Source organism: Pleurodeles waltl, chromosome 10 (genome assembly GCF_031143425.1).
Source record: "Pleurodeles waltl isolate 20211129_DDA chromosome 10, aPleWal1.hap1.20221129, whole genome shotgun sequence".
NCBI lineage: Eukaryota > Metazoa > Chordata > Amphibia > Caudata > Salamandridae > Pleurodeles > Pleurodeles waltl.
In genome coordinates, this window is record NC_090449.1 from 397,007,614 (window position 1) to 397,029,300 (window position 21,687).

General features: G+C 46.0%; 1 protein-coding gene across 1 annotated transcript in view; it reads left to right on the forward strand.

Annotated features, from left to right (window-relative positions):
- Positions 1 to 21,687, forward strand: part of LOC138261557 (uncharacterized) — a 403,078-nt gene that overhangs the window by 364,920 nt on the left and 16,471 nt on the right. Inside the window, exon 13 of the mRNA XM_069210617.1 lies at positions 3,256 to 3,349. Coding sequence (XP_069066718.1) covers positions 3,256 to 3,349 — 94 coding nt within the window. The remainder of the gene's footprint in view (positions 1 to 3,255; positions 3,350 to 21,687) is intronic.

Below are 21,687 nucleotides of genomic sequence, written 5' to 3' on the forward strand. Positions count from 1 at the left end.
TGGTGCCCAAAACGCATAGGCTTCAATGGAGAGAATGGGGTGCCCCGGTTCCAGTCTGCCAGCAGGTAAGTACCCGCGTCTTCGGAGGGCAGACCAGGGGGGTTTTGTAGGGCACCGGGGGGGACACAAGTCCACACAGAAAGTACACCCTCAGCAGCGCGGGGGCGGCCGGGTGTAGTGTGCAAACAAGCGTCGGGTTTGTAATAGGAATCAATGGAAGACCAAGGGGTCTCTTCAGCGGTGCAGGCAGGCAAGGGGGGGGCTCCTCGGGGTAGCCACCACCTGGGCAAGGGAGAGGGCCTCCTGGGGGTCACTCCTGCACTGGAGTTCCGATCCTTTAGGTCCTGGGGGCTGCGGGTGCAGGGTCTTTTCCAGGCGTCGGGATTTCAGAGTCAGGTAGTCGCGGTCAGGGGGAGCCTCGGGATTCCCTCTGCAGGCGTGGCTGTGGGGGCTCAGGGGGGACAACTTTGGTTACTCACAGTCTCGGAGTCGCCGGAGGGTCCTCCCTGAGGTGTTGTTTCTCCACCAGTCGAGTCGGGGTCGCCGGGTGCAGTGTTGCAAGTCTCACGCTTCTTGCGGGGATTGCAGGGGTCTTTAAATCTGCTCCTCTGGATACAAAGTTGCAGTCTTTGTTGAACAGGGCCGCTGTTCTCTGGAGTTTCTTGGTCTTTTGGAAGCAGGGCAGTCCTCTGAGGATTCAGAGGTCGCTGGTCCCGGGGAAAGCGTCGCTGGAGCAGTTTTCTTCTGAAGGAGGGTGACAGGCCGGTATGGCTGGGGCCAAAGCAGTTGGTGTCTTCTTCTTCCCTGCAGGGTTTTTCAGCTCAGCAGTCCTCTTCTTCTTTAAGTTGCAGGAATCTAGTTTCCTAGGTTCTGGGGAGCCCTTAATTACTACATTTAAGGGTGTGTTTAGGCCTGGGAGGGCAGTAGCCAATGGCTACTGTCCTTGAGGGTGGCTACACCCTCTTTGTGCCTCCTCCCTGAGGGGAGGGGGGCACATTCCTATCCCTATTGGGGGAATCCTCCATCTGCAAGATGGAGGATTTCTAAAAGTCAGAGTCACTTCAGCTCAGGGCACCTTAGGGGCTGTCCTGACTGGCCAGTGACTCCTCCTTGTTTTTCTCATTATCTCTCCTGGACTTGCCGCCAAAAGGGGGGGCTGGGTCCAGGGGGCGGGCATCTCCACTAGCTGGAGTGCCCTGGGGCATTGTAACACAAAGCTTGAGCCTTTGAAGCTCACTGCTAGGTGTTACAGTTCCTGCAGGGGGGAGGTGTGAAGCACCTCCACCCAGAGCAGGCTTTGTTTCTGTCCTCAGAGAGCACAAAGGCTCTCACCGCATGGGGTCAGAAACTTGTCTCTCAGCAGCAGGCTGGCAGAGACCAGTCAGTCCTGCACTGAACAATTGGGTAAAATACAGGGGGTATCTCTAAGATGCCCTCTGTGTGCATTTTTTAATAAATCCCACACTGGCATCAGTGTGGGTTTATTATTCTGAGACGTTTGGTACCAAACTTCCCAGTATTCAGTGTAGCCATTATGGAGCTGTGGAGTTCGTTTTTGACAGACTCCCAGACCATATACTCTTATGGCTACCCTGCACTTACAATGTCTAAGGTTTTGCTTAGACACTGTAGGGGCATAGTGCTCATGCACCTATGCCCTCACCTGTGGTATAGTGCACCCTGCCTTAGGGCTGTAAGGCCTGCTAGAGGGGTGACTTACCTATGCCATAGGCAGTGTGAGGTTGGCATGGCACCCTGAGGGGAGTGCCATGTCAACTTAGTCATTTTCTCCCCACCAGCACACACAAGCTGGCAAGCAGTGTGTTTGTGCTGAGTGACGGGTCCCTAGGGTGGCATAAGACATGCTGCAGCCCTTAGAGACCTTCCCTGGCATCAGGGCCCTTGGTACCAGGGGTACCAGTTACAAGGGACTTACCTGGGTGCCAGGGTTGTGCCAATTGTGGAGACAATGGTACATTTTAGGTGAAAGAACACTGGTGCTGGGGCCTGGTTAGCAGAGTCCCAGCACACTTCTCAGTCAAGTCAGCATCAGTATCAGGCAAAAAGCGGGGGGTAACTGCAACAGGGAGCCATTTCTTTACAACATATATGCCTCCTTCATGAAGATGTATGACCATTAGTGTTAAAGGGCGCAGTGGAAATGGTCAAGCTCCAAATGGCAAAGAGGTGTTTAATCTCATTACTCCTACTAAGGAAGGACACCTCATTATGACCCATACACACTGTAAAACATGAACAGGTCGTCAAGGGTTTGCAGTTCTGAGCATTCATACCAGTAATACCTAGCACACAGGAGATGGGGTCGTTTTTGGTTTAGATCTGTGCTACAGCAGACAGCACCTCTTGTCTAGGCTTGTTTCTCCCCATGTTCTGAAACTGCCTAGTACAACTCCACCGTTGGTTAGTGTGGTTGGTAGGAAACACCTCTACATAAACAATCTGCTGTAGTCCATGGGCAAAACAACATCCAAGCTCAGGAGAAAGTCTGACTGCAGGACTACTTTGAGTTCATTATTTTCAGGGATCTAGCCAGTCACAAAGTCCTCTAGCTCTTCTGCTTCCCAACCACTCATCCCGCGTGGTTCCTCAATGCCATCAGTACTGTATTTATGAAGAGCCACTAGACTCTTTTTTTTGTGGGGGGGGGGGAGATTCTACATATATGCATAAAACATGCATGTTGACTGAGACAAGACTGTCTGTTGGAGGATAGTCAGTGGATGTGGGATGAGAAGCAGCTGGCTGGAATTTAACTTGGAGAAAACTAGGATAATTGTAGCTGGCAATAATGAGGAAACATAGTCAGCTAAACTTTCCCTGAAGTCACTTTGACCATGTCCTTGCCTATGGGAAAAATCTGAGATTCAAACTAAAAACATTCTTGTCACTGTCTCGACAAATGCAGTCAGCCTCTTGAATGGCTGTTACTTACCGTTGAAAATTTAAAAAAGAAATACTGTATCTGTTAATTCTGAAGGATGTGCTTTGGTTGTCACCACTCAGGTGAGCTATAGGTGAGTTGTAGCAGAGAAGCTCGGAACTGACAGAGGCTGGAGGATAAGAGAAACTGGGTTAAACATGTGGAACTTAATAGGATAAAACACATGGCACAACTTCCCGCACACTTCTTTAAAAGTCTGCCTCATACTTTTATAACCAAAATTACAGTAAAAGACCATAAAATAATATGATATGCAAAGCCAATACAATAGTGATTTCTCTTCTCATTTGCAGGCTCCTTTCATGCTTGGGAGCTGTCACTCATCATCCTGGCATCCCTGTTGGTGATCGCAGGGGGTGTTGCCTTCTTTCTCTACTACATTAGAAGGTAAGAAAAGTCTCACATTCTTCACTGATACTTTAAGCATAAATTAAGTTACAGGGAATCTGGGAGAAGCCTGTGAAGTTAATTTTTTCTGAATGTTTATTAAAAAGAAGGTGACTGGCATTCCTCTGCACTTTTTATGATTTCCATGTGGTCATATGAAAAGTAGGGGCCAGAATGTTATCTGTTGGCTGAACAGACGTTTGGGTAAGCGGGATATCCTGATCTCTATGCGTACACATCAAATTATCCAGTATGCACTACTTCTTGCATATCCAATTTTTTTTTTATTTTATTGACTTCCTCTTTTCTGCATCCCTTCTAAATTTCCATCACTATGGCAGTCTAAGGATCAAACCAGAAGTGATTTTGCCAATTACTTGACTAATGACTCTGGAAGAAGCCGGACAAAACACCTCAAAGTTTCTCATTGCAGTGTGTTTTTAGAAACAGACAGACATCTGGTCTGTTATCCATTTCAACCCAGCTTCAGCACAACACCTGCCTGCCAGTGCTGGGAAAGAGCCAGGGAGGGGGTGCCATGGTTCCTTGTGTTGAGAATATCTTTGCTTTACCTTAATGAGATAAACCATCCACATGTGCACATCTGCCACTTCTGACCATGAAAACCATTGGTCAAGCTCACGTCCCATGTGGGAAGTGTTATTTTGCAATATTGATGTGGTAGTGGAAACACTGATTATCCGCACTTTGTACTTTCTACCCTTAAATAACCAGATTTGTGTGGCGTTCCTCTATTCACATTAGATCCTTCAGCATTGAAAGTGATCAATTAACTCTCTTGTAATTACAGATTTGTAGCATCAGTTGGCTGCAGGTACACATGCCATACACACCCCTGCAATCTAGTGTTGGGCTCAGTCTCCACAATTTGGTTTTCTCGAAGAAACCTTTGTTGCTGACATTAAGTCAAGCCTCCTCCTCTTCAAGTGATTGTGCATGTTTAACAGCTCTGTTGTTAGATTGATTTTTATTTCTGCCATTGGATTCCAATGGATAATGCTGGAGCTCTGTGCAACTTTGGTATCCTCACAACTCCTCGATGTAAAATGGACCATGACCATACCTCAATCCTGTTCTCCATCGACTTCACTGACTGTCAAAGTCATATCCGTCAACCTTCACTGTAACGTCTAGAAGGTGATTGCCTCGTGCATACTCCTTCCTCCGTGCTGCTGAGAATGCTTGGCTCTGGGTGATGGAAGGTAAGAGACAGACTATTCCAAAAAAGCCCACAATGTGGGGCAAAGTACGCATATTCGGATCAACACAATGTCTGCAACCTTTGCTTGCCACCGTAGCACAACAAACAGGATTGTACAACCTTCAACCTGTTAATGAAAACCATTCACTCCCAATGCGTCTGACATCCAGCTCACAACATGGAGATGGTAACTGAGGCAGAATTCTCCGATGAGGGCCACCTACAAGTTGACACCAGAGGTGAGAAAGACAGGGCCACAGATGACATCATCCTGTGCAGTCTGCACTACGTCACATCTGATGACTCTGATCAATGCACAGAGCGCCAGGATGAACTGGCTTTTCCAATTGCGGAACTCATCAAGGAACACATGAACACGGAATCCAGGCCCAGGACGAAACCCCCTCAAAGGGCTGTAAGTACCCAGGTTTGCCAAACCCTCACATACATAAAACACTTACCGCCACCTTCTTCTCACCACTCTGTTGGTGCGGCACAGCCTACCGGTTCTGGTCAACAGTGGGAAGCCAAGACAGAACAATCCATCAATCGATCCCAGTTGGGCTCAAGGCCATAAGGGCAAACTTGGAGGGGGCACACAGTTGTCTTAACTGCAGCAGCACTGAGTGCAGACAAAGCCATTGATAACTGTACAGTCATCAATGCCACTGAAAAAGTCAGCACCATGCACCCCCTCATTGCTGCAAAGCCGTTTAAACTGAGCCGCCATCCAGCATCGACACTCAGATCATCAACGCCAACTCACCCACTGACGCTGAAAGAAACCTTTGGGGTTGAAGCCAACGACATTGGTGGTTGCCACTCCACAGAAACATTGTATGCAAATAACTAACAAGCACATGGCACCCAAGAAAGCCTATTCCACAATCAATCCTGGTGTGGAGGGCAGGGTCTTTGAAAACCTCCAAGGACTTATGGAGAAAAAATGACATTTGGAGTTGGAACAACCTCTCGAAAACGTGACCCATAAAAGGAAGGGGATAGACATTCAACGTTGGCCTCCTCTGAAGAAGAAGAATATGGAACATAAGGCTACCAGCCCTTTGCCACTTGACACTACACCATCTCCACAATCGATGGTGCCGTCTTCAACATACTCAGACGATGTAGAAACAGTGGGAGTCCCACACACTGCTCTCATGATGGCTTGCAGGGAGTGCTTCTAGATAGTCTGGATCTTAGGATGCATACAATGTCGTTCCAGCAGATCCTGACATTGATGTGGCAGTCCCAGTCAAAACATCACCACCAGATGACACTTTTTCCTACCATAGCGCCCTTCAGTGAGCAGCTGAATATCATAAGGTCCAGATGCACACCACAGAGGAGGAAAGCGACTTGAGACGCTCTCTAAAACTGACTGCTCGGTTAAATATTTGCCCTTGATGGGTTCAATGCTGAAAGTCTCTACTGAGATATTGAAAGAGCCAGTCAAATCAAGGGTACTAACTCCTCTGATTGAACACAAATACAGGCCTTTCACCACTGACCCACTTGTAGAGGACACCCCACGACAGATTCCTTAGTGGTTACAATAGCTAGAAAGAGGGCGGCTTCCCAGAGTACAGGTGATGCTCCTACTCCAGGTACAGAGAGCAAGCGTATAGATGTGGCAAGCAAACGTGTGGCAGTAGGGGATGATAATCACTGGTGCATAGCCAATTTGGTAGGCTTCCTTTTACTTTATAACAGGTCTACATGGGATGACATGAAGGAGCTGTTAAAGCATCTCCTGACCAATGTAAATAAGAGGGGAAGAATAAGTTACTGCGGGCAAACAAATTTTAAAAGCAACTATCTAATGTGCCCTGGATAGTGTGAATACCACTGCATGAGGGGTTCATTTCTCAATTATTCTACAGAGACATGCCTAGTTGTGCATTTCAGGATTTAAACCAGAGATACAGCAGCACTTACTTATAGTCCGATTTGATGGGGAGAACCTGTTTGGGCCCGAGGTAGATACCCAGTTGGAAAAAGTAAAGAAGGATACAGCGAATGCGAAATCTGTGGGGCATTGTAGTCCACAACATCAAGGCAACAGTCCGTCCACAGGTATCAGGGCAAAGGTGTGGCCAAAACCACCACCGCTGACACCTAGTCCTACCAAAAGCAACAGCAAGCATACTACCACTAAGGAGGTAAGGGTTACTAATGCAGGGGATATAAGGGTGGTAGCCAGAGAGGCCCAGGGAGAGGTACTCCCGGAAAGGGATCCTCCACCTGCAAGCACTGATTCTCTCCACACATTCCCCCTGATCACACACCACCTTCCAAGTAAACATTGCAGCGGTTTCACCACCTATGGCCAGAAATAACATCCGACCAATAGGTGCTGTCTATCATTCAGCACAGATACTGCCCAAAACTTACTTCCCACCCTCCAAACATTCCGCTGCGCAGACAGACCCTCAGTCTTCAACACCTTCATCTTCTCAAAGAGGAGGTAAAAGTATTGTTTCAGTTTTATTAGTTTTAGTTTTATTAATACTACATGATAACTTTAAACCATTGCAAAAGTTATTAAAGCAACATTTGCTTTTAAATAAATAAAACGCCTTTGTGATCAATCAAGTGCTATTGCAACTTTCACATGAGATAAACATACAGAATGACTTTAAGGGACACCAGTTGCTCATTTGAGTCTCGAAGAGATTAGGCAGTAGTACCTTCAGCCCGACTAGTCACTGCCAGACCATTACCAGTTGACTGAAGGTTACCGGATGACTGATTAAGAGGCATGTAGTCTATAATACGTTTTTGGGTGAAGCTCAGTGGTTTAATTACTGTAAGTTGTGGGCAAAGGTGGGCTCTAAGTTCACTGACATAGTCGGCACATGTTCAAGGGTTCCAGTGTCTGATTGTGCAAAGCATATCGCCGAAGCCTCCTTGCAAGTGCGAGGGTCTTTAGATAGAAATACCCGCATCAGTAATGACCTCCTAGTTGTCTCTAATGCAGGGCAGCAGCATATTAGGTAGGGCCAAGATTCTTTACTAAAATCACACAGTCTACAGGCCCCTTTCTTACTCATTTGGGGTCAGGTCGAGTGGAAGTCCTTCACAGGTATAGCTAGCAGTATGACTGTGTCATCAGCGTATTTTAGTATTTAGCAGGTCATATGTGCAAGTTTCGGGGTTACCAGGCTGCTGTTCTGTAGTGCTCTCCCTATGTCTGCCATATATAAATTGAAGAAGATGCAGGGCAAGCATGCAGCCCTGTTTCAAGTCACCCAAGGTTGGAATTCTGGCAGAGATTATGTGGGAGCCAGTCCTAACTTGAACCAAGTTTGTCTGTAAAGGGAGACTATGGCCTGCAAAAGGAAGGAGGGGATACTCCACTTGCTTAGTTTCCTCCATAACATTGGTTGATGGACTTTATTGAAAGCAGCACTGTAATTGATAAAACTTGAGAAAAGGGGGTGCTGACCCCCCTGGGCAGCTTGTTGACTTAATGCAGCAAGAGCTATGATGTTGTCCCTGATCGATGCCACTGCACGAAACCTATTAAAAAATGGAAGTATGTTCTTCTCCTGTACCCAGGCTTCTAACTCCTTGAGCAATAGTTGTGGATGGACCTTCACTCTAGGTCTAACAAAGCTGTTAGTCTATAGTTAGATGTTACTGTAGGATCTCCCTTCTTGAAAATTGGGCACAGGATCGAGTCTCTACATTTCTCTGGAATATGTGCAGACCTAAAAGCGTGGTTATAAAGCGGTGTTAAAAGCGTGGCCCAATCCTCAACTGCACATTTGAAGATTCCAGCGGGGAGCCCTTTTCGTCCTGGGGCACCGTTGTTTTTCATTTCTTTAGTGAAACGGCATACCTGACTTGTTTGTAAGTGGTGGAAGATTCTCCATCAACTGGTTGTCCTTTTCCACATAACCGTGGTCCATTAGGGGTGTACTATTACTCAAATATAACCCTGTTACATGGAATGCCCAATCTTCTGGAATGCCATGTTCTCTAGTACAATAGGGAGATTTTAAGTTACTAACATAGTTCCAGAAGCATATTAGACATCTTTACTGTAGCATGCTGTTGATTTGTATCCACTCCTTCTCTGCCTTGGAGTTTTTCTGTTCCCATACCGCTTGTTTATGTGGCTTGCAGCTTGCGGGCGCCGTCCTACTGCCTTGCTGTTCTTGCTGTTCAAAATAATTTATGTGCAGGCCTTGCCCTTCGCAACTGCCTTTGTGAATTTATGATGACAGGTTTGTACACCATTATATCCAGCGGCTTTCTTGGTTCCTTTGGGGGAAGTGTACCTTTACTTGCCCCCGAAACTAGGAGGATGCCCATGAGTTCTGTTAGAAGGGTACGCCATCTGATAGCTGGCTCCTGTAGCGGGCTTCTATGGCTTGTTGTAACCTTGCGGAGCCCCTCCATCACAGGTTTGGTGTCTGCTGTCCTTCATTTCAGCCTTCTTATTAATTTGGATACTTCAACGCCTGTAGAGGCTCCCACTGTCAGATGTTCCTCTGGTGCATGAGTTTCCATTTCTATGGTTAGTGACAGTGGATTGTGATCGCTTTCTGTCCTATTGTGTATCTCAAAGTTTGTGGAGTTAATAGTCAAGTTTTCTGATAGAAACATAATCGATTGTTGCAAAACCTCTAAATGTCTGTGAGAGATATGCAGATACCGGTTTTATCACTTGGGAAGCCAAAACTAGTTTTAAAAAGTTAAGTTAAGAGTTCATTTCATCATGTGCCTTACTGTTTTTCCTGTCTGGTGCCTCAGATCCCAGGCCCCTCATGTTGAAGTAACCGGTCAGAAGAACCTCACATGAGGAGTGTTCCAAGAGATGAGTTTCTAAACTGTTACAAAGTGCTTTTGTCGCAAGTTGTTTTGATACTTTTGATGTATTATGATAGCAATTGATCAAGAGCAGAGTCCTTTTCCTTTGACCGATGGACAGCCCAGTGACTGTAGCCGCTTGCAGGGCAGGGAAGCTAAGGTCGACAGGCACAACTTTAACCCAGCCATTTTGTCTGATGTAAATTGAGTGACCTCCCGAGATTTCTCCAAATAGGCTTAGTTTGCTTCCTGGTTTGAAAAGCTCTTGATAGCCATATAATTTTGTTAGAGCTGATGCCTACGTTTCCTGCAGGTATATAATGTTACTTCCTTTCAGGAATGCCACTTCCTATTTACTGTTCAACACAGTTTTGAAACCTGCCACATTCCTTGAGGTTACATTAAGCTTAGATACTTCCAAGATTGTTTTTGAACTGTGATGTGTTGGCTAGAAATGCGTCTTGTGGGTTCTCCTATAGGGCAAGCTCCGCTGGTTCCAAGTGCCAGTTTCACAGTTTTTGTGTTGTGCAAGTTACCATTCATTGATTATGAGCAGGTTGGACTTCCAAGGAATTTGAGGCTTTTGTAGCGCTAAGCAGCCAATCATGTTTGGCACCCCAAGCCCCTTTTAGACATGATCTCTGGGCACTTGGTTCCACTTGCGGGAGTAGGACATGGGGATATTTGTGTGGCCAGAGTTTTAAAAGTTAAATCCCCTAGTCCTCGTAGGTCTTAGATTCCTTCAAGAGGGCTTCAACACAATTGGCACTTTGCCACACAGTTATTGTGGCATTTGCTGAGCTTTTTATTGCTATTGTTGCAAACTTTACCACAATACTTTTGTCAGAGGTTATTGTCTTCAGTGTTGGAATACATTTGAACTGACAAATCATAGTCCCCATTTGGTGTATAACGCGGAATGAATGTAAGTTCAGGCTTATCTATGGTCCTAGCTTAGCTAAAATCTGTTTGGCTTAAGTCACCCATTTCCATCACCTGCTTCGGCTTCTCTGAATTATTTAAAGAAGGGTTTACTTGATCCCTGCGAAGCCCATGTACTGGATCGGGTGCCCTACTAGGTGACTGTGGTAGGGGTGGAATGTTCTTGGAAAGTCTCTCCTTGTACCCCCAATCACTGCATGGGCACATCTCTTGTTCGTTATCTGATTTATTCGTATTGGATGCATGACCATATTGAACGTAGTTCCTTTCCGTCCTAAGGGCCTCTCCTAAGGAGTGATGAGACTCCTGAATAGTTAGTCCAATGACAGATGTGCTTAATCCATGAGCAGTATTGAGGAACTTGCGAGGTAAAAGCTGTAAACTGGGGCAGTTGTTAAAAGGCCTCTCCTTGAAGTCCCGATCGTTACGTGGGCACATTTGATGTTCATTATTGAGCTTATTCATATTGGACACTTAGGAGTTCCATTCCGTCCAGGGGGTATTATCTGGGAAGTGGTTGGGTTCCTTATTAGTCAGCCCTGGGACTGATATGCTTGGCAAGCTGTTACTTTTCCGGTTCAGGTGTTGAAAACTGCTTGGATGAGCAGAGAGGCTTGTAAAAGCCACTGGGATTTGATTTTCCTGAAGAGCAGAGTATTAATGCCTATATCGGCCATTAGTACCCTTTGTCCACTTATATCTGATGGAATTGTCAGATACTCTAGGGCCATTGGAACCATAGTCTGAGCCTTATTGATACCCTCTTCAGTAGCTGTGGTCAAGGCTGGTTGAGCTCCTATGTTGCAGGCATTTTCTTGTTTCCCAGATCCTGGTTGCATCTTTTCAGGAGGTGCTTCACATTGGGTAGTGCTTTCCTGAGGAGCGGATGTTGCTGTCTCTCAGATTATAGCTGCCCTGGTCAAACTTTCTGAGAAGCTAATGGTCCTTTCATCCAGTATGGGAGGTAGTCCTAAGGTCGCTGACTTATTTGGTATCCCTAGCATGTTGGTGGTGGTCTCCACGTCGGAGTGATCGTTAAGTCTTGGAGCCCCTTGATCTGTAGGTTCTGCCCAAATTCCAGAAACTGGAGCTATTGGTATCGGCCTTTTGCTTTTCATGGGCCCCATAATAATTTTAGGGGATTTAATAGCAGCGCTAAATATTTAGAAGAACTTTGAAGTGCCTTACCCTCGATCTGAAAGTGCAGTGGTCTTGGCCTCTATAATTATGGACCTCCGTGAAGCAAGGCACTGCTTTTTTGTACGCTTTCTCAGTCTCTTTTTGGCTCTTCTAGGCAATTCGGATGGGTTTTATGTGTCAGATGGTTCCGTTGAGCTCGCTATGTTAATGGTCGTGTCCACGTTCCTCTGGCCGGAGGGGGCCAGTGCCTTGTTTGTCGGGGGAGCTGTTGATGCTAAAGGGGACCGCTGCCATTCCCCCATTGCAGACCCTGTTTGGGCTGAGGGACTTAGTAGAGAGGGAGATCTGATGGAGATGTTCATTGTAATTGTTGTCTGCGCTCTGTCAGCAGCCGACCCAACCAGATCAGCACCCGGATTCCTAGGTAGTTTTTTGACACTCTAGATGAAGGACAATAATATCTCAGGTAAGGTGCTTAATTTGTCGATCAGTGGCGAACATGCACAGAGCTGATCCACCTTGGCCCACCCAGATGTTATTTCCAGGTGGCTCAGTCTGTGGCCAAGGTTGGCAAAAGTGGAAGCGATGAATTGAATTAGTTTAACTGGAGCTCTATTTGTTGTGTTTGCCGAATAAGTGCAGTTGCTGTTGTATCTTGTATTGTACTAATGGCGGCAAGATAAGTGAGGTGAGGCCTGAAATGGGCTCGAGAATCTAGTTGAGGGGGGTTCATAATCACCTATATGTTCTGCACTGGTAAGTCCACGATTCTGATCATGCTCAGGGGCCGAATTGCATGCCGTGGAGGCCTCAAGTTGGGCTTCGATCTGAGTTTCCAAAGATGCAAGAAAGAGACCTGAGAGATTTCCTAGTTCTCCATCTGTTATGCTTTACCTCCTGGGTCTTCTTGTTGATTTTAGTGGGTGAACACAAGTTCGGGAGATGCCCCCCATTTTCTTCTTCTTTTACTTCCTCAGTTTGTAATCCCCCTTGTGCAAAACTGGGAGCTGGCATTGTATCGTGAATTTGTGCCTTTACCTCCAGAATTTGTGCTGGCGGGATACTTAACGTCCCTGATTCATGGCTCTGGTTAACAGGTACCTGCTGCTCCATGAAAGGTTCCATTGCCTGGAGTGTGACATGTAAATATGGAGGCTGATAGGCTGGATATTTGGGTGGAGGAGCATACTCTTGACGCTGGTTCTCCCTTGGGGACCTCAGGGGGGAGATAGGGCTGTGAGGTTCTCCTGATGTTTCCGTCAGGTGGTCATTAACTGACTCCACACAAACTGTAGTTTGCTCCTTCGCCTGCCAGGCACCCTTTAAATGTATCAAATGGAACCCCTTGACAGGGGTTTTTGGAAGTACTCAGAAATCAGTCCTTGTATCTGTTGTTGAAAGGCACCATAGAGCCAGTTTGAAAGCAACACTAAGGCAGAAGGGTATATTTCCTTTGCTTTTTGATTCTCAAGGACAGCACACGGAGGCCAGTACTAGATCTCCACCTTCTCAGTGGTAACATATAGTCAGAACACTTCCAAATAGTGATTCTGCAGGATCTGATCCGACTGCCTCAGGAAGGAAACTTCATGGGGGCACTTGACCTGAAATATGCTTACTTTCACATCCCCATTCATCCAGCACATCGACATTACCTGAGGCTTGTGGTAAGTGGGTGTTATTACCAGTTCATGGTATTGCCTTTCGGGGTGACGACAGCACCACAAGTATGTATGTCTAGCAGTTGTGGCAGCCTTTTTGAGAAGACACACAGTCATATCTTCCCATATCTGGACGATTGGCTGATAAAGAGCTCAAGCAATCATAAATGCCTACAGGATACACAGACTATCAGACTCTTACACAAATTTGGCTTCACAATCAATGCCACATAGCCCCACTTACAGCCTCTCTAGATACAGCCGTACCTGGGAGCAATTCTCAATTCTGGTACAGCTAAAGCATACCCCACTGCCCAGATGTTTCTCAGTTTCCATAACCAAGTGGCTCTCTTTCAACCGCATAGTCGGATAGTGATGTGCCTCCTCGGCATGATGGCTGCTTGTATATCGACTGTCCGCATGCCAGGCTTCTCATGCATCCCACACAGGAGTGTTTAGCATCTCAGTGATCACAAACGGAGAGCAGTTTGGAGGATTTACTGTTGATTCCTCCCATTCCTTCTGTGGAGCAGAGATAATCCCCTCAAGAGCAGACAGTTTATGGATCCAATCCCACAAGGGAATATCGCCACAGATGCATCACTCATAGGGTGGGAAGCTCATATGGAGGACATGAGGGCCAGGGCTCATGGACAGGTCACCAGCAGACGCTGCACATCATTATGCTAGAAATCATAGTGATTCAGTTGGTCCTATATGCCTTCATTACCAATGCTACTCGAAAGGTAGTCCTAATCAGAACCGACTACATGCCAGCAATGTGTTACATCCAGAAACAAGAGGTAATACATCTGATACAGCTGTCTTACTTAATGCAAGAGATTTGGCATTGGGCTCTTCATTATCATATCCACCTTCTGGTAGAATATCTCCCGGGGGTGGACAGTTCAGTCCACAAGTGGGAACTCCAACCCGAGTTCTACATTGCAACTTACAGCAATGGGGGATGTCGGACGTGGACCTGTTTGGCACTGCAGAAAATGCAAAATTCCAAAGCTTCGCCTTCGGGTACCTCAGCCCTTCGGCAATGCACTGTGGATGAATTGGTAGGGATATTTGCCCACGCTTTTCTCCCTCTCCCATTCATTCCTTATATTGTCAGGAAACTCCCAGATATCTCTCAAGATGATCCTAGTAGCTCCCACCTGGGCACGACAACCTTGGAACACAACACTTCTGGAGTTGTCTCTACTTCCACACGAAGGGGTCCCCAACACCCCAGACCTTCTCACTCAGAGCAGTTGGCAGGGAGAGCAACAACTCAACCTCGCAATATGGCCCCTGAAGTCATAGAGTTTTGATATTTATAGTTGCCTCCAGAGTGTATAAATGTTCTTAGAGAGGCACGACATCCGACTCCTAGAGCTTGTTATGGTGCTATGTGGAAATGGTTTGTCCATTACTGTATCGACCAGCACATTGGCACTTGCGCTCCAACAATGCAGCAGATAGCATGCTATTTGTTACACTTACAGAAATCACGCCTAGCATACACTTCCATAAGACTGCACCGTGCAGCAATACCTGCAAAATGTTACAGTCCCTTTTCCACATACTGGTCATTAAGGCTTTTATGGAAGGGTTATGGAGAATAATTCCTCCATGCCCCCCACCCCCTCCGGCTCGGAGTATTACAAGTTGTTTTTCTTCGAAGAAGTCTTTTTTGGTCACGGGACCGAAGGACTCCTCCCTCTTCGGCTCCATTGCGCATGGGCGTCGACTCCATCTTAGATTGTTTTTTTCCGCTGTCGGGTTCGGACGTATTCCTTTTCGCTCCGTGTTTCGGTTCGGAAAGTTAGTCAGAATCTCGGAAGAAAGCGTCGGTATTGTTCCGTTCGGTATCGGGATAGTTAGGTACATCGACACCGATCATCGGAAGACTTTGGGGTAGCTTCGATCCCCCATCGGGGCCTGGTCGGCCCGACCGCGTGCGACATCGAAGCCGATGGAACGGACCCCGTTCCGTTTCTGCCCAAAATGTCACAGTAAGTATCCTTATACAGATCAGCACTTGGTCTGTAACTTGTGCTTGTCCCCCGAGCACAAGGAGGATACCTGTGAGGCCTGTCGAGCCTTCCGGTCCAGAAAAACACTCCGGGACCGAAGAGCCAGGCGTCTACAAATGGCGTCCACGCCGACAAAACAACGTTTCGACGACGAAGAGGAAACATTCTCGGTTCCGGAATCAGAATCCGGAGACTCCGACGTCGAACAACAACAACAAACAGTGAGTAAGACGTCGAAAATAAAAAGCATCGAGAAGACAAAAGCCCAGGGGACGCCACTGCCAACAGGCCATGGCTCGACCCATAAAACCGGCGAGCCGTCGAAGGCGCCGAAAAAGGGCACGCCCATAGCGAAGACACCCGACTCCGGTCGAGGGACCGCCATGGAGCAACCTCGGAGCCGAGATAGCGGCTCCGAGAGGCAAAAACAAGATGCCGGCACCGAAAAACATCGGCACCGAGACACACTGCCGAAAGCCACAAAAATTCTGTCGGTGCCGAAGCCGAAAAAAGATTCTCTCTCGGCGCCGAAAAGTTCCACACATCCATCCTACACAGAGGAACAAGGAATAAGTGGCCAGATGCACAGATTTGGACAAGAGCTCCAAAGTGTAGAATCAGACTACACACAAAAGAGACTGTACATCCAGCAAGACACAGGGAAGATATCAACCCTTCCCCCAATAATGAGAAAAAGAAGGATCGGATTTCTCAAGGATGACGCACAACCACAAGCCAAAGTGGTTAAAAAAGTCACGCCTCCGCCCTCTCCACCACAACAGGCATCGCCGGCACAAACACCGCCACAAATGCACTCACCAGCGCAAACTACCATAAGTCAAGATAATCAGGATCAAGACGCTTGGGACCTATATGACACCCCAGTGCCGGACAATGATCCCGATTCATACCCCACAAAGCCGTCACCGCCAGAGGACAGTACCTCATACTCGCAACTGGTGGCTAGGGCAGCAGAATTCCACAATGTCCAACTGCATTCCGATCCTATAGAGGATGATTTTTTATTTAACACCCTCTCGGCTACACATAGCCAATATCAATGTCTCCCAATGCTACCAGGGATGTTACGGCACGCAAAACAAATTTTTGAAGAGCCCGTAAAATCAAGAGCCATCACCCCAAGGGTGGATAAGAAATACAAACCACCACCCACAGACCCAGTGTTTATTACTTCGCAGTTACCACCTGACTCCGTAGTAGTAGGGGCAGCTCGCAAAAGAGCAAATTCCCATACATCTGGCGACGCCCCACCTCCGGACAAAGAAAGCCGAAAATTTGATGCGGCAGGAAAAAGAGTAGCATCACAGGCAGCCAACCAGTGGCGCATCGCAAATTCTCAAGCGCTGCTGGCCCGATATGACCGCGCACACTGGGATGTGATGCAACTTCTCATAGACCATCTTCCCCAGGAATACCAAAAAAGGGCGCAGCAAATAGTTGAAGAGGGACAAACGATCTCAAACAATCAAATCCGCTCTTCAATGGACGCAGCCGATACTGCAGCGAGAACAGTCAACACTGCTGTCACCATAAGGAGACACGCTTGGCTCCGCACTTCAGGCTTCAAACCTGAAATCCAGCAGGCTGTCCTTAATATGCCCTTCAACGAGAAACAACTTTTTGGCCCTGAAGTGGACACAGCCATTGAAAAACTTAAAAAGGACACAGACACGGCCAAAGCCATGGGCGCACTCTACTCCCCGCAGAGCAGAGGCTCTTTTAGAAAAACTCCATTTAGAGGGGGGTTTCGTGGCCAACCCACAGACACCACCAGCCAACAAACAAGAACCACACCATATCAGGGTTCATTACAAAGGGGAGGTTTCAGGGGATATAGAGGGGGTCAATTCCCAAGGAGTAGGGGAAGATTCCAGACTCCAAAAACACCTCCACCTAAACAGTGACTTTCAAGTCACACAACCCCTTCACTCAACACCAGTGGGGGGAAGACTAAGCCAATTCTACCAATCTTGGCCGCAGATTACAACAGACAATTGGGTATTAGCAATAATCCAACATGGCTATTGCATAGAATTCCACAAATTCCCACCAAACATCCCTCCAAAAACACGCAAAATGTCACCACAACATTTAGAACTTTTAGGACTAGAAGTTCAAGCACTACTGCAAAAGGATGCAATAGAGTTAGTACCAGTACAACAAAAAAACACAGGAGTTTACTCCCTGTACTTTCTAATTCCAAAAAAAGACAAAACATTAAGACCAATATTAGATCTCAGGACACTAAATACCTACATCATATCGGACCACTTTCACATGGTCACACTACAAGACATCATTCCACTGCTCAAACAGCAAGATTACATGACCACATTAGACCTAAAAGATGCGTACTTTCATATACCGATACACCCTTCTCACAGAAAGTACCTAAGGTTCGTATTCAAAGGAATACATTACCAATTCAAGGTGTTGCCATTCGGAATAACAACTGCACCAAGAGTATTCACAAAATGTCTAGCAGTACATATCAGGAGACAACAGATACATGTGTTTCCTTACCTAGACGATTGGCTAATCAAGACCAACACAGTAAAAAAGTGCACAAACGACACCACATATGTCATACAAACCCTTCACAAACTGGGTTTCTCCATCAACTATACAAAGTCACACCTCGAACCGTGTCAGACACAACAATATCTAGGGGCAACCATCAACACATCAAAAGGAATTGCCACTCCAAGTCCACAAAGAGTGCAAGCATTCCACAAGGTAATAAGTGCTATGTTTCCAAACCAAAAGATACAAGCAAAATTTGTGCTAAAACTTCTAGGCATGATGTCATCATGCATAGCCATTGTCCCAAACGCAAGACTACACATGCGACCCTTACAACAGTGCCTAGCATCACAATGGTCACAGGCACAGGGTCAACTTCAAGATCTGGTGTTGGTAGACCGCCAAACATACCTCTCGCTTCTATGGTGGAACAGCAACAATTTAAACAAAGGGCGGACATTTCAGGACCCAGTGCCTCAATACGTTATAACAACAGATGCTTCCATGACAGGGTGGGGAGCACACCTCAATCACCACAGCATTCAAGGACAATGGGATGTACACCAAACAAAATTTCATATAAATTACCTAGAACTGTTAGCAGTATTTCTAGCGTTAAAAGCCTTTCAACCCATAATAACACACAAATACATTCTTGTCAAAACAGACAACATGACAACAATGTATTATTTAAACAAACAAGGAGGAACACACTCAACACAATTGTTTCTCCTAACACAAAAAATATGGCAGTGGGCGATTCACAACCACATTCGCCTAATAGCACAATTTATTCCAGGGATCCAAAACCAACTAGCAGACAACCTTTCGCGAGACCACCAACAAGTCCACGAATGGGAAATTCACCCCCAAGTTCTGAACAAGTACTTTCAAATTTGGGGAACACCCCAGATAGATTTGTTCGCAACAAAAGAAAACGCAAAATGCCAAAACTTCGCATCCAGGTACCCACACCGCGAATCACAAGGCAATGCTCTATGGATGAGTTGGTCAGGGATATTTGCATACGCTTTTCCCCCTCTCCCTCTCCTTCCATATCTAGTAAATAAATTGAGTCAAAACCAACTCAAACTCATACTGATAGCACCCACATGGGCAAGACAACCTTGGTATACAACTCTACTAGACCTTTCACTAGTACCGCATGTCAAACTACCCAACAGACCAGATCTGTTAACACAACACAAACAACAGATCAGGCATCCAAACCCAGCATCATTGAATCTAGCAATTTGGCTCCTGAAATCCTAGAATTCGGACACTTAGACCTCACACAAGAATGTATGGAGGTCATAAAACAAGCTAGAAAAGCTTCCACTAGACACTGCTATGCATCTAAGTGGAAAAGATTTGTTTGCTACTGCCATACCAATCAAATCCAACCATTGCATGCCTCTACGAAGGACATAGTGGGATACTTACTACATTTGCAAAAAGCGAATCTCGCTTTTTCATCTATAAAAATACACCTCGCAGCAATATCTGCTTACCTACAAACTACTCATTCATCGTCTCTATTTAGAATACCAGTTATTAAAGCATTCATGGAAGGGCTAAAAAGAATTATACCACCAAGAACACCACCAGTTCCTTCATGGAACCTTAACATCGTCTTAACAAGACTCATGGGTCCACCTTTCGAACCCATGCATTCCTGTGAAATGCAATATCTAACGTGGAAAGTCGCATTTCTCATTGCAATCACATCCCTCAGAAGAGTAAGTGAAATACAGGCATTTACCATACAAGAACCACTTATTCAAATACACAAAAATAAAATAGTTCTAAGAACAAATCCAAAATTTCTACCAAAAGTAATCTCACCATTCCATTTAAATCAAACAGTAGAATTGCCAGTGTTCTTCCCACAACCAGATTCCGTGGCTGAAAGGGCACTACATACATTAGACATCAAAAGAGCACTAATGTACTACATTGACAGAACAAAGCTAATCAGGAAAACAAAACAACTGTTCATAGCTTTTCAAAAACCACACATAGGAAATCCAATCTCTAAACAAGGCATTGCTAGATGGATAGTCAGATGTATTCAAACATGCTATCTTAAAGCCAAGAGAGAATTGCCTATTACACCAAAGGCACACTCAACCAGAAAGAAAGGTGCTACAATGGCCTTTCTAGGAAACATTCCTATGAGCGAAATATGTAAGGCTGCAACCTGGTCTACGCCTCATACATTTACTAAACACTACTGTGTAGACGTACTAAATGCACAACAAGCTACAGTGGGCCAAGCTGTACTAAGAACATTATTCCAAACTACTTCAACTCCTACAGGCTAAACCACCGCTTTTAGGGGAGGTAACTGCTTTATAGTCTATGCTAAACATGTGTATCTGCAGCAACATATGCCATCGAACTGAAAATGTCACTTACCCAGTGTACATCTGTTCGTGGCATTAGTCGCTGCAGATTCACATGTGCCCTCCCGCCTCCCCGGGAAGCCTGTAGCCGTTTAGAAGTAGATCTTAAATCTTAAACATTTGTACATTTGTAAATAATTATTATAAACTTTTTATGTACATACGTATTCACTCCATTGCATGGGCACTATTTATAGCAAACAACTCCATCCTCACCCTCTGCGGGGAAAACAATCTAAGATGGAGTCGACGCCCATGCGCAATGGAGCCGAAGAGGGAGGAGTCCTTCGGTCCCGTGACCAAAAAAGACTTCTTCGAAGAAAAACAACTTGTAATACTCCGAGCCCAACACCAGGCAGCGGACTGTGCTAAACATGTGTATCTGCTAAACATGTGAATCTGCAGCGACTAATGCCACGAACAGATGTACACTGGGTAAGTGACATTTTCATTCTAAAGCTGGATTTGCGAGATGGATAGTCAAATGCATACAGATACTTTGCATGGAAGTCAAACAGTTCAATGAGCACATTTTACAAGACATATGGTACTTCTGTGGATTTTCTAGGTAACATTCCCTTGGCTGACATTTGCACGGCAGCGACATGGACAAATATGCTCACAATTACTAAACACTGTTTTGTGGACGTCCAGACAATACATCAAGCTCTTGTTGGACAAACAGTCCTAAAAACCCTAGTTCGGATGTCTGCACCATCCAATGCTTATAGTCACCTTGAGAGTACTGCTTTAGAGTCTGTGCATAGAATGTACATCTGCAGCCGACGTATGCTACGAATGGAGTATGTTACTTACCTAGTAAGCATTAGTTTGTAGCCTGTAGTGCAGCAGATTCACATGCATCCTCCAGCCTACCTGGCAGGCATTCGTTAGTGTCAGATTTCATGTATGATACATTTTATCTACAAATATGTACATATTTTTAATCTTGCACATATAATACTTGAGCTTTCCTATGTCTTCATTAGCTCCATCCTTACTCGCTATAATGGCAGGAAAAAATAAACAGTTTAACAAAGATGCTGTTAAACATGAGCATTTACTCGAAGAGGAGACTCATTGTCACTTCAGCAACAAAAGACTTCATTTAGAAAAAAACAAGTTGTAGAGTCTGAGCCCAAGAGTAGATGGCAGGAGTGTGCATAGTATGTGAATCTGCAGCACTACACGCCCTGAATAGATGCTTACCAGGTAAGTATTGTACTCCTTTTCAGTGTATGTATGTATTGCAATTATTCCATTCTTACCCCACCTCTCTCCATTCAGATTTTGTGAAGAGACTAAGGGGGTCATTAGGAGTTTAACAGAAGGAAACATCCATCCGCCAAACTCCAGACGAGAAGACTGCTCCGGTGCAGGCGGTCTCCCCACCGGCCCCATTACAACTTTCCTACTGGGCTGACTGGCGGAAACCCAATCATGAGCCGGGAACAAAGCTGCTGCATGCAGGGTTCGCCAGCACCCTTGAAATGTGCACTGTCTGCCCAGCGGACACTGTGCATTTCAAGGGTGCTGGGCAGTGCAGGGGTCACCCTGCCCAGCATGGGCAGTTCAGGTG